The 14,687-nt window shown below is 26.6% G+C and overlaps 1 protein-coding gene across 1 annotated transcript; it reads left to right on the top strand.

Moving 5' to 3' along the window:
* The first annotated feature begins 313 nt into the window (after nt 1-313).
* Nucleotides 314-7,441, top strand: LOC120068357 (WAT1-related protein At5g47470-like). The gene is made up of 7 exons (XM_039020094.1): nt 314-813; nt 2,658-2,723; nt 3,408-3,524; nt 4,448-4,682; nt 5,726-5,887; nt 6,738-6,889; nt 7,304-7,441. The coding sequence occupies exons 1-7, from the start codon at nt 629-631 to the stop codon at nt 7,431-7,433; spliced, it is 1,047 nt and encodes a 348-aa protein (XP_038876022.1). The 5' UTR covers nt 314-628; the 3' UTR covers nt 7,434-7,441.
* Nucleotides 7,442-14,687: the final 7,246 nt, after the last annotated feature.

The following is a 14,687-nucleotide window of genomic DNA, read 5'->3' as shown; positions in this document are numbered from 1 at the left end:
ATCTTGATTATGGCGAGAAGTACGAGAAAAACAATCAAACAAACAAGAAAAGAAAGGTCAAAAGCTATCTACTTCCCTCGTTTGTTATAGTACACCGGAAAAATGAATAAGAGTGTAAATAAAGATAAAATAATTAGACTAATTTAATGGTGGATTAAATGTAGTAAAATTGATAAGTCAAAGGATTTTCCCAATGACAGAACATATAATTATGAAAAAAAAAAGATAGTTTGCTAAATATAATCAACGAAAAGGATTAGAGAGAAAATATAGCATCCGAAAAAATCCAAGTTAAATTAGAGATGGAGAAACATTTTAGGGTTTAATTTCGGTTTTCAGCACTCAGATATATATAAATAGACAGAAAACCAAGAACAGAGGCTAAATCTGGAATATTCATTTTTACCTTTTTTTATTTTTTTTTCCTCTTCCGGAGTACGACGGACGACGGGAATCGGAGTCGTTAAAGTGCGTCGGCGGCGGTGGGGCGAAATCGTTGGGTAAGAACAGAATGCAGATTGAATTAACGGAAATGTGGTCGGAGAAATTAGAAGAGAAAAGAGAAGGAAGGGTAGGTTGTTCGTAGAGAAAAGGGAGAATCGATTTGTGAGAAAGATTGGAAGTAATAATGACCGGAGGAATGGAAGATGCGGCGGTGATCGGAGGATTGATGGCGGTGCAGTTCGTTTACGCCGGAAATTCGGTGTTGTTGAGTTATTTGATGTCGTTAGGGCTTAATCCGCTCACCGTCGTTATTTGTTTTGCCTCTGCAACTTCTCTGTTTCTCTCTCCTCTCGCTCTTTATTTTGAAAGGTCTTCCTCTCTCTCTTTCTTCAACGCTTATAATATTTATGCTTTAATATTTAAATCTTATTTTGTTCCTAAATTTAAATCTTATTTTATTTTGAAATTTAAACTTTAAAAAATATTCATTCTATTGTTTGAATTTTTAAAATGCGTTTACTTTGGTATCCAATATTAAGATTCTGTTAACTCTTAAACATGATAATTTATATTTTTTTAATGATTAGATGGCCAAATAAGTTAATCATGCTAAAAAATCTAGGGTTTCAATTTTGAATTTGGTAGTAAAATGATTTTCTATGGAAGATCTCAAAGTCATTTTGCATCCAAGATTTTTGTTATTCATTATTTTGACATGTTGGTTGTCGATATTTTACTTCACTTTCATCTTGCTCAATCCATGCCCGATGAAGTTTCATCCCTAAATAGATTTCATTAACATAATATTAACAATAAGACCAAAATAAACTATTTTTAAAAGTTTGGGAACTAAAACAGACGTTTTTAAAAATTTAGGGACAAAATAGAACAAAATCAAAGTTTAGGGACCAAAATAGGATTTAAACCTATATTTATTTGTTTGTTTATTTATTGTTGAAATACCATTTTGTCTCTATATTTAAAGTTCGTTTAATTTTAATACTTATACTTTCAATTGCTTAGTCACCACATTTTCAATAAATTTTAAATTTAGTCTCCAATGCTACTTTATTGTTAATTTTAATTTTTTTTTTTTGTTATCTATAACATTTTAAGATAAATTTTCAAAATATATGCACATATTTTATTTTCTTGCATGAAAGTTAATTATTATTTAATCAATTTCGATCAAAATTAACTTTAAGGGACTAAATTTAAAATTTATTGAAAGTACGAGGACTAAAATTGGACACTTCGGAGTATAAAGACAAAAATCAAATAAGTTTTTAAGTATGGGGACCTAAATGGAATTTTAACCTTTATTTATTAATTTGTATGGATTTAGATTTTGAACTTTCAAATTGTATCTCACATTCTTTTAGGGTATGAGACTTGTAGCTTGAGGGTGATTCTAAAATGGATAATTGGTCCGTAAATTACAAAAATCACTCCTAAAATACGGTGGTAATTGCAATCATATATTCAAACTTTCAATTGTAAAAGTTGAGCCTCTCAAGCTTATACAAGTGTTAAAATTGAACCATCAAACTTACATAATTGTATAAATTAAAAAATTGTATAAGTTTGAGGATTCAAGTTTTATTATTTGGGGGTCCAATATCTACAACTGTTGTCAATTTGAGGATTCAATCTTTACAATTGAAAGTATGAGGGTGTAATTGTAACTATCACATATTTCATGAGTGATTTTTGCAATTTTTCCAAATCACTTTTGTCATCTTCAAAATCACCAAAAATGCTTTTAATCATTTAAAATTCATTTTAGTGGTACGACAAAGTATTTAAAAGTATAAAATGAAACATTGAATTGATTTTGATTAAAATGTGTGCTTTGAAGTGATTTTTAAATCGCTTTCAAATATGTACTTATAATTGTTTCCATTAAAATTTTCAATGTTAAATGATTCTAGATCATTTATTAAAATTGTCTTAAAAATCATTAGTGAATAGTGCATACATTTGTATAGACTTTTTCAAAATCTGCATAAACAAAATAGACGATCATGAGAGTCCAAATTGATTTGCTTGTAAATGCTTAGAGGTTTACTTGATAAAATTATAAGCCTACATGATGTTTATCTAATAGAATATAATGAAGAGTATTTCATTAAAATTGATATATTTATGAAAGTTTAGAGTTTAAATAAATACAATTTTCATTGAAATTTGATGAATGATGTGGAAATATACAGGAGCAAATGGCCCAAGAAATTGAGTTTCAAGTTGCTACTTCAACTTGTTCTCCTCTCCTTTGGCGGGTACGCACAAATATTTAAACCTCGTTCGTTAACTATAAGGTTTTTTTATTGTTAGAATTGTGTTTATTTTTTTTTATCACTTTTTTATTATAGTTTTTATCTTTCCTAATTAAACATTTGAATTCCAAATTTCAATAACAATTTTTTTTAAAAAAAAGTTTCCACTTTCTACTAATGTTTTTAAAAACCAAACCAAATTTTAAAAAATGAAAAAACAGTTTTAAAATTTGACTAGGAATATTTCAAATATTTCTTTAACAAAGAAAAACCACGATTAGAAAATGAGAAGAAAATAATCATAAATTTCAAATACCGTAAATTTAAAAACAAAATCATTATATAACAAGACTTAATTGTTTTAATTTTGAAAATACCTATAATAGGTAAATAGCAAAAACAAAGCAATCATGGATGTGTTTATAATCTTAATTAAAAAAAAAAAATTAAAAGGTTTAAGTTAGTAGATAAATATTCTACGTATTTTTAAACAAATTAAAATGTTTTTTTAATTTATATTATATTTACAATAATAATATTTTGTTGCTTATTTTTTCATCTTTCAAGAATTTTTTTTACATTATAATAGAAATATCGATGTCGAACTCACAAAAATATAAAAATATCGACATGTCAATAAAAATTTAATACCATATAACTTTTTTTTTTATTTAATTATTTTTGTAGAGTAACTTTGTTCCAAACTCTGCTATTAGAAGGGATAAAGCTGACTTCTCCAGCCATGGCTACTGCCATGCCAAACCTTGCTCCTGGTCTCATCTTTATTATTGCCTGGTGTTGTAGGTATCGAAAATTCTTTGCTTTTTCAATATCCTAACGACGTAATAGAATTGATAAAATATTGATATGATTAAATTTACTATATGACTTTAAATTTTTGAGTTTATCATCATTTGAGTTTTCGTAGCTTTTAAAAACCAACGATGGAATGAAGTAAAATAGTATAAATTTCAATTTTAAATTAGAGAGAAAAAACTAATTGTGACATTTGGTAAATTAATACTAAATTTGTTTCATTTAGATATACGGACCAAAATAGGTTTATTATTTCAATTAATTTATAATTCATTATAATAATTGCTTAAAAAAATATGATATAAATCCCATCTAATTTTCTTTAATCTGAATTATTTGCTAAAGGTCTAAGAAAACAATTTTTTATAAATAAATGAATTAATCAAAGAATAGATATGAAAAAAAAACATAAATATGGGAGGATAAAACTTGAGATTTGTATAAACCTTAGAGAATAAGGTGAAATATTTTAATTAAGAAATATGAATATGAATCTAAAAGTTGTTATCTATGAGCTTTTTTTTAAGTGATGATTGATAAATAATTTGTTTTACCAAACAACTCAGACAGTAAAAATTCTTTCATAATTATTTTCTTTGCATCCAAACACAATCTTAAATCGGGTTTTAATATAGTATCAGATATGGAGGTATTGTATTTATGTTCAATCCCTCGTACCGTCATTTCTTCTCAAATTAGTATCCATTTTTTCTCATGCTCTCGTCCATCTATTTAAGTTTTTGGGTTAATTGATAATTGAGGTTCTGTAGTCAAATCCTAGAATATGTTATTTCCTCTACCTATTCAGCTATAACAGATAAACTTTTAAGTTAATTGAACGATTAGCTGAGACGTACGATTTGTTGAATTGATATATATATATATTTATTTATTTATTTGGAATATTGCAGATTAGAGAGAGTGAAACTTAGTTGTGTATACAGCAAAGTAAAGATTTTAGGGACATTGCTTTGTGTAGTTGGTGCTCTAACAATGAGCATAATGCAAAGCACCATTACAATACCAGCAAAAGAGCAAATAATAACATCTCCACCTACCATTGTTTTCTTCAATAAGGAAAAGATTGTTGGTTGTTTGTACTTAATGCTGGCTGTCTTCATATTATCAAGCGATGTTGTCTTGAAGGTAAAAATTCACCTCTCAAAAATAAGATTTTAATTACGACTCATTTCGTAACCTTTTCTTTTGAAAAATATTTGGGTACTGTATTTTATTTATCTTTGTGCAGTCCAATTGTCCAATAAAAAAATTCTCACGTGACAGTTTTTATCTCTAATTATTGCCCTTTTCGTTTCTATTTTCATGTTTTTTTTAATTATTTTTCCATATTAATGGTTTATTTCTTGTTTTTGGCCCTTTTTCGTTTCTACTGAAACATGATTAATAGTTAATCATTTCTGGTTTCTCATTCTATAAAATTTTAATTTAAAAATATAAAAAATGTTTACATGAAAATAAGTTTTCAAAACTTAAAATCAGCATATGTTATATTTATTTTTAGATATTTATCATGCATCGTAGTGATAAAAAGTGGTAAAAGAAAAAATATTGAGTTAGTTGTCCAAATTTAGTATTTATACTTTCAATAAATTTGAATTTAGTTAGTGTTATTGTTGTTGATTTTTTTTTTTTTTTTCAAAATGAAAAAGATATATATGTGTATTAGAATTCCCTTTATATATTTTGAAAATATATGTTGTCTTTTTGTGCATGAAATTATAATAATTATTTAATCAATTTTGATGAAAATTAACTTTAAAAGATAAAGTTTTATATTTATTTAAAATACATGAATAAATTTGAGATTTATTAAAAATACAATTTAGAAAAACTAAAATGAAATGGAAACAAAACACATTTGAATCTTAGAAAAACTCTCAAACTTCTTTTTTTTTTTTTTTTTTTTTGTGTTTAAAAATGGTTTTGGTAAGCTTATTTTTAAAAATAGGAAACCAAACACAAAATGGTTGGTCAAATGAGGTCTTGATTTTTGTTGAGTCTAAAATTTCTATACAATTTTAAAAATTAAGCAACAATAACAAAAAAAAATCATTACCAAATACTTCTATTTTTTTATATGTACGAAAAACAGGAAACGAAAACGAACAATCGTAAAGTAGTTGTGTATATTTGATCATTGGCTATTTGTTAAATTATTTGATGAATAGGCAACAGTCCTAAGTGAATTACCAGCTCCAATGTCATTGAGTGCTATAACATCCTTTATTGGAGTGTTCACCACTGCAGCTGTATTGCTACTCCAAAATCACAACTTACAAACAGATTGGTCAATTCTCAACATTAAGGATTTACTTTCCTATTCTCTTTTGGTAAGTTTTAATTACCTAAACCATCTTTGAAAATATTTTTCGCTTCTTTTAGTGTGGACATTACTTTCCGTTCAATTTAAATTATAAGTTTAGTCTCTTAACTTTCAAATTTATTCTGTCTGATTAATTTTTTTATTAGTTTAAAAGTATCTAATAGATCATTGAACTTTCAACCTTGGTTTTGGACAAAGTTAAGGAATTTGGTAGACATTTTTAAAGTTCAAAACCTATTCTGCCACAAAATTAAAATTTAGAGACTTATTAGATAAAAACTTAAAAAGTTGGACATTAAAAACTTATATGTTAGACAATCTAGACTTTGTTTCATGTTTTCAAATTTACTGAAGTTTAACAAAATGTGTTTGTTACATAACTTGGATTTTGTTTTTAAAAACTGTTTTTGGGTTTTGTGATTCAAAAAACTGAAATTATGTAAATAACTTTTTTACTATTTCATTATATTTGATTAGTATGATATTAAAAAAAAGGATAAAAATAGTATTAAATATGAAATTGTTTTAGATTAAATAGAGTATTATGTAATATATTTTAAATTATATAAAAAATAATAAATATACAAAAATTCTAAAAAAAATGTTGATAAATGAATTAATAATAGTTTATATTCAACTTGATATTTAGTGAATAACTACAACTACTTTTATAATTTATATAGGAATATCTTATCAAACATATTTCATACAATTGTTTGGATTCAAGTCTAATTTATCTAAATTTACTATTAAATGTATATTTAAAATATGAAATATAACTCTGCTTTCGAGAATCCTTTTATGAGAATTAATAAAGAAGAAATTGAAAAGTGATGGGATGGATGAATTACATATAGGGAGGAACAGTGAGTGGCATAAGCTTGAGCTTCAATGGATGGGCAATGAAGAAGAGAGGGCCAGTTTTGGTGTCAATTTTCAGTCCTATTGGAACAGTTATCTCTGTCATTCTCTCTGTCTTCTCATTAGGAGACACCATTTCTATTGGAAGGTACATTGGACAACAACTCTTCTACTCATCATTTTCTCATTCTATCAATTTCATCTAATTGCACTCTCAATCATTTAGATAAGTATTCTTTTAACTTTATAGTAAGTTTTCGTTCAAAATCGACAAGATTCTATTTTGAAGGACTTCCATAAGAATTCAAAGAAAAATGACAATCAGGGTTAAATTTTTCATGTTAATATTGGTAAGTTTCGGCAAGGTCTTTCTGTGGCGGTTTTTTGCATCAATCAAAGTAAAACTCGTGTAAAACTTGATATTATTCAATCTATTGTTGTCACCTACCTAAGATTTAATATTTAACTGAGTCAAAGGAGTAATAGAAATCATCTTATGAGTTTGATCGTTAAAAGAAAGAAAAGAAAAAAAAGTGGGGTTTTGATATTGTTGTGGGTGCAGCCTTGCTGGTATGTTCTTGATGTTCTGTGGGCTCTACTTTGTGCTTTGGGCAAAAGGAAAAGAAGATTATTGTGATGGAAGTGGCTATCAAAGTGATGACTTTGATCTTGAGAAACCTTTACTCTCTTGAACTTTCAAACTTACAACACTGTTTATTAATTCATTGTCACTTTTTTGGCCTTTTTTTTTTTTTTTTTTCCCTATGTTGGGAAATATTTTGGAAAAGTGGACATGGAATAGAGATTTGAGAGGGAAAAAAACAAGAATATTTAACTTTGATCTTTGCTCCCTTTGTTTGGTTTTTGATAGCTTTTTTTTTTTAGCTTAAGTAGCATCAATATATTGGTTGATAAGACTTAGATTTTACTGTTTGTGGGATGGGACAGATCTTCAAGTACCTTGATTTGGTATGAACTAGATTGCTACCCAAGAACTACAAAAGTTTCTTATATATATTTATACATATTGGTTACATTATAAAAAGTAGAGTAAAAAAAATAGAAAAACCAAACCGATTAATTGGTTTTGTTTGATTTTTTAGTATAAAAGTTAATAGTTTGGATATTTTTTTTAATCGAAAAAACCAATCGAAACTAAATTGAACCAATATACCTTTAAAAATAAACACTAACCTTAGATATCCTTTAGTATTTTAATTCTTGTAGTGTATATATATATTTGTTATCTAGAAAAATACCAAGAAAAAAAAATACAAATGTCAAATTTCAATATATATATATATAAATAATAGCCTCAACTCTAATTTAAAAATAGCAAAAATGACTAATTCAAAACAAGCGGAAAAAAATTAGGAAGAAAAATGAAAAAAGACCAAAACCGAGAGAAAAAATAAAAGCCGATCAGTTGATTTTGTTCTTTATTAGACGTAAGCTTGGATCCATTAGACATAACCATTCTTTATTAGACATAGGCTTGGAACCATTAGAAAAAAATAAAAACCAATAAATTCTTTATTAGACATAACCGTTTTTTATAAACGGTTTGGTTCCATAGTTGGTTAATTCTAAAACCAACAAAGTTGAACCGACTTTCACCCTTAATGAAAAAACACCTTTATTCTTTAAAATATTGTAATAGAACTCTAACCAAACCATTCATAAGTATTTCAAATTTACTACGGGAATAGAAATTAAAATTTTGAATGGAAGAAATTATAACCTATAATTGTATGACTGTAACCTAAAACGAAAATTTAAATCGCCACACGTTTTAGATCACTACATATTGTTCAACATTTCTACTTCTGTCTTGATAAATGTATATAAGTAATTATGGAACTTTTGAAATAATAAAAGTATTTTTAAACAAAAGAAAATAAAGTTGGAGTATTATATATATATATATATATATATAAACACTTTAGATTTCTTATTGAAAAACAACCTTATAGGGTATATCTTGGGAAAGAGTTATGAAAGAGAGCTTCAAAACAAAGACCAAAGGAATCGAAAAGATGGAGCCTTTTATTTATTACTTTTCCATTGCTTTTGTGAATCTTTTGAACAAGAGATTCTTTTTGTTACCTTTTGGAAATTATATATTCTCTTTCAGAAATGCATGTGTTTTCTTACTCTTGTTGGCTTCTTCCATTTGATCTCAAGCCTAATTGAATTCGCATGTTTTTAATTTTACAAATTTGAAATTATAACAACATTTAAGAACACATTAAAAGAAATAGTTATGTGTAAATTCAAAATTTTCAATTATTTAAACGGTTTCATAATCATTTTATTTTTTGTTTTTAAAAATTAAGTCTATAAACATTTCTTACACATTTAATATTCTTGTTTTGTTATCTATTTGTTTTACCAATGTTTTAGAAAATCAAACCAAGTTTTAAAAAAGTTTTTTAAAAATTATATTTAGTGCATTTTATTTTGTTTAAGATCGAATGTGGATCACTTTTTGTAAAAACAGTGACTCAAATACCATTTCAACTAGTTTAGTTTACATAACAAACTTTATCTTGTAACGGTCAGATGATATGTGTTATAAATACCACTGATTAGGAAAAAAAAAAAAACGGAAGAGAATTGTCGTATTTTCTATTTTTCTGTAAACAACAACTGTTGTAAGCAATCTTCAAGGGAGAAAGAAAGAGAATCTCCCCATAGACATAGGCTTATTAGCCGAACCATGTAACTCTGTGTGTTTCTTCTTCTCTTTATCTTCTTTTTCAATCTTCATATGTTTCTTTGCAAATCAACGAAAACACGACCTTGAAATCAAATCACAATGTTTTCAGAGTATCGAATTGCATCGAGTCACGAATTTCTCTTATCGAGTAGTATCAAGTCAAGAATTTCTCTCATCGAGTTGTTTCGAGTAAAGATTAATACTCATCGAGTTTCATCGAGGAAAGAAGAAAAAATCCATCGAGTAACGAGTATATACACATCGAGGATTTAACCGTGCTTATCGAATAAGAGAGAAAAACAGAATTAGCTTTATCTAAAGAAACAGAGCTTTCTTCAGCCATTTCTTCACCAACTCAGGATTAATCTTGATTAATTGGACCTACACAAGACAGTATAACCCAACATTTTTTCTTTTCTTTTTGAGTTGAATAATTGGGAGGTGGAAGATCAATATCCATCTACTTTTAAAATGATAAGGACCTCTTTTCTATTGAGTTAGATATGGATTTGTCTCAAATGAACATTTTTTAATTGTTATGAAACGAAATAAAGTGTAAATTGAATTGAATTTGAGCACTCCGATTAAGTTTCATGGGAAGCATAGGAAACGAATAATAATTGTAAAAAAGGTGGGTGCCATGGAATTTTCCCCCTTTTGCATGCCTTTGTTGTGTAATATTTGATTCACTTCCCATCTTTTCAGTGGTTTGTTTCTCTTGTTGTTTTCCTCTAAAGTTTAACATGTTAGTTTATCCTTCTCCCAAACATGTTCTTTTAATCATTTATCAATCAAATTATTGTTCAGATAATGGTTGAAGTTTCAAAATATAGCTTTGAATTTTTAATAATTGCTAAAGTTACAAATTTAGCTTTGAATTTTAATGATTGTTTCCATTTAAGCCATCTCTACCAATTTGTAATAAAATTAGTGTAATTGTAATGGGATTACATTAATGGATCAATTATAATAGGCCTAAATCGTAAACATAATTCATATTGTTTTTTATCGCGTTTATTTAGAATTACAAATCTGTCACATTTACTATTATCGTTACTGTTATCATTATCGTAATGGTAACAGTAACTGTCATGATAACGGTAATAGTAAATGTGATAGATTCATAATTAGCATATTGTTACAGTAATAATATTTATAACGGTAAAGATATTTGATCCCATGTGATTTTCAAACATAATTAGATTGAGCACCCTTTGTTTCTCAATCAGATTGCGAGTTTTGATTATAGATTTGGAGGCCGACCTCTCCACTTCATTACGATTATGGAAAACAAGTAAAAAACAACAAACGTAATCAATTGTGGCTTGCTTTTCAGATTATCATTGCTAGATCACATTTCACTAGGGAGGGTAAGCGTGACCTTAGTCTCTAAATCTTAAGAAGTAAAACCTTCGACCTAGTAATAACACTGACAATGAGGCAAAAGGTCTCTTATCATAATCAAAACCTTCAATTTGGTAATTATCTTTGACAACTTAAATCGGGTGTTGTATCGAGCAATAGAATCATCAATATGATATATAGTTTAAAAAATGTATTTGCAACGGACAACCTTCATTGAGGGTAATTGAGGAAGTACATACCATATTTACCTGTTCTTGAAGACCATTAAATTCCTTACGTGGAAGATCTCCATTAAAGAAACTTTGAAGCCTCATTATATAAAGTAGGATTAGTTAATATTGAGGTGGTAATGGTATTAAGAACAACCTTTAGCTTGAAAATTATGTTGGACTTACCACATGTTTGCATCAGTGCAAGTTGAACAATTTATGTCAACCTTTTCAAACCATATAGAAAACACATTGAGGCATATATTATTTGACAAATGAATGTGATTTTCTTAATATTATTCATTCAACTTATGGCCCCTTTTATATACATCGAGGGGATAAAACAAATACGATAAATATAGATAATTGGCAAGGTAATTCATCAAGACATATGTCATTAACCAAAAGATCAGAATTTCAAATCTCTCATTCTAGTGATTGGTTATTGTTGAACTAAAAGAATAGATTTCTCGTATGAACGACCTTAATGTCGTGCTCGTAGTGTCGTTTGTCCCAAATTTTCATAATAATGAAGTATGACCTTTCACAACTCATAACGCATTAAGAGCATTTTAATTATCCATATTACCTCTTGTGATTTAAATGAGCGTGAAACTAAGGTCGTCCGTATAATAGTTCTCTCACGCACTACAAATTTTTCTCCCTCTCTCACCTTCCTCCTCCTTTTGCACGTGTGTTCAGCTAATCCCAATCCAATAATGCTCTCACACGCTAAATCACTTCCTCTCTCTTTTCTCATGATGTGCTACGGGTATTATATGGATAATTAGTACGCTTCTAGTATGCTACTTAATGCTTTTAAATTCGGAAGAAATGTCATTACAAATTCAAAATTTGAATCATAGGTTAAAGAAAAAAAAAAAACCTAAAAAGAAATGTTAGTATTAATTTGGTTGATGGCATAGTTTAGTTGTAAGATAGTGATGGTTTGGTGCACACACACAAACAAGTGTTATGAAATGGGTAAGTGGGTGTTTAAAAGAATAGGGAGTCTGAATTTGTGGGGCCTCATGTTGGTGGAAAAGCCCACCTCTTCAACTTTTGTGGATCTGAACTTTCCTCATCACCAAACATTGCTTTTTTTATCACTTCATGACCATGCAAAAACCTCTTTGAACTAGATCTCTATTAACATTTTCTTTTCCCCTTTTTAATTACATGTTGATTCTAAATTAATTGTTGTATCAACTTAAATTTTAAATTTTAGGCTTATATAATTTAAACTATTGTATCAATTTAAATTCTTTTATTTGGATAAACATCGTATGAGACTTGTAATTTTATCAGTTAAATCTTTAAACTTTATTGAGTGAATCAATTTAGACTATCAATTAAGATTTATTTTAAAATTTTCCATTTAAATTATCATCGTCAATTTTGTCAAATCAAATGTATGAGAATTTGTGCATTGACTATTTTCAAATATAACTCTAATAGAGGTTCTAAATTGATTCACTTATAATAATTTATAAATTTAATTGAAAAAATTAAGGTCCCATTTTGTAAACCATTTTGTTTTTGGTGTTTTTTTTTATAAATTAAACCTATAGACACCACTTCCACCTCCAAATTTCTTAATTTGTTATCTACTTTTTACCAATGGTTTAAAAACCCAAACTAAATTTTGAAAAAAAAAAAAAAAAAAAAGGTTTTAAAAACTTGTTTTTATTTTTTAAATTTGGTTAAGAATTCAACCATTGTGCTTAAAAAGATGCATATCATTACAGGAAATGAGGAGGAAATATGTTTAATTTTAAAAACCAAAACCAAAAAACGAAATGGTTACTAAACAGACCTAAATATTTTGCATGATATTTTTCAGACTAAACATGAAGGAAGGTGTAAATTAATACATTTACAAAGTTCATGGTTTAAATTGATAAAATATTCCAAGTTTAAGAGTACTCAAATATACAGAGGTAGGTTATTCAACCATGTTGATATCTTGTGAGATATTAATGACTCCCTAGAATTGAATATAATATCTTTTCCTTAGAATTTGAATTTCTGACCACCTCTTAGAAAGGAGTAGACGAGACTAAAATTTTGTAAGTGAGTTGAATTTACTTGCAAAATGTTGTAAAATGAAGATTAATTTATTCAATAAAAATATATTACATTGAAATATTAAAAAAGGTAAAAAAAAAAAAAAAAATAGTAAGGTTTATACCATTTACAAATGAGTAGTTAAATCAACATTAGGATCCTACACCCCTTCTTAAAGATTATAAGGACAACCTGTTTAAAAAAAGTGCAAAAAGTTATTATAAACACAAACTTCCAATAAGATGAAGGTGGTAGTTAATTTTTATTTTAGATTTTATTTTACCGCTATGTTTGGTAATGATTTTATTTGAGATTTTATATTATTTAAATTTATGTTATATATATATATTTTTTTAATTTTTCAGTTATAATTTTTACATGAATAAAAACAAAACACTTATTGATTAGGAAAAAAAAGTTTTAAAAAATCATTTTTATTTGAACTCTATTGATAAAAATTGTTTAGAATACACTTTTAAAGTGTTTCAAAATCTATTTTGAGTGGTTATCAAACACTTCATTTTTTTTTAAAATGACTTATTTTCAAAATTAAACACTTGAAAAAGTTAAAACAAACCCACTTTTCAATTTGTAGTCTGATCGTAAAAATAAAAATAAATTTTTAACAACTATTTTTTTTAGTTTTAAAATTTTCGTTTGATTTTTTAAATCGTTATTAAAAAGTGAATAACCAAAGTTATAGATTGAAAAAAAAAGTTTATAAGCTTATGATTATGAAATAGGACATTGATTGTTGTATTTAAACTACAATTAAAAAAAAAAAAAACCAAAAAAACAAGATTTAAAATTTGTATTGTATTTTCAGTTGATCTATCTATAACAAATTAAAAACAATCTCTTATTGACCTAAATAAATAATATTGTACCATTCAATTAATTTGGACAATCCATGTGATATATTAACTGTGTGGGTTAACATCCCCATCCATAATCTTAAAGCCACTCATGTCCTTTTCTTCCATCTTCCAATCAATTTCTACACATTATTTTTCATTTCAATTTTTGAAACATAATTTCTGTTAAAATAAAATAGGTTAAAATGGACCTTTATTTTTATTTTATTCCAATTTAATCCACTACTTTCAATTTGTTCAAATTTAGTCTTTATATTTTTAGTAAATCTTAATTACTTATTAGGATGTTATTTTCTTTTTCAACATTAGTTGAATAATATCAACAATTTTCATATAAGAAAAACACTGTTAATGTATGTTTTTTTTTAAGAAAAAAATCAATAACAAACTAACAATAAAATTAAATTTATGATTTATTAAAAGTATATTGTCGAAATTTAGTAATTTAAAGGTATAAAAACTAAAATGGACGAAAAAAAACAAAATAATATTTTAATCCAAATAACTTGATCATTTATTTTATCAAATTATCTTAAAATCAATAATAATTTGTATAATATAAGTCTTCTTAAATCTATAGAACCAAATAAAAATATGCGAATCAAATCATTATCTCTTATTTTCATTATCATTTTGAATTAAGAGTGTGTTTGAAATATATTTTCGAGTGTTTAATTTAAAAAATAAGTCATTTTGGAAGAAATTATATTT

This window comes from Benincasa hispida, chromosome 12, assembly GCF_009727055.1.
Source record: "Benincasa hispida cultivar B227 chromosome 12, ASM972705v1, whole genome shotgun sequence".
NCBI classification, from domain to species: Eukaryota; Viridiplantae; Streptophyta; class Magnoliopsida; order Cucurbitales; family Cucurbitaceae; genus Benincasa; species Benincasa hispida.
The sequence above is the reverse complement of the archived record's forward strand: the minus strand, read 5'-3'. Positions and strand labels throughout refer to the sequence as shown.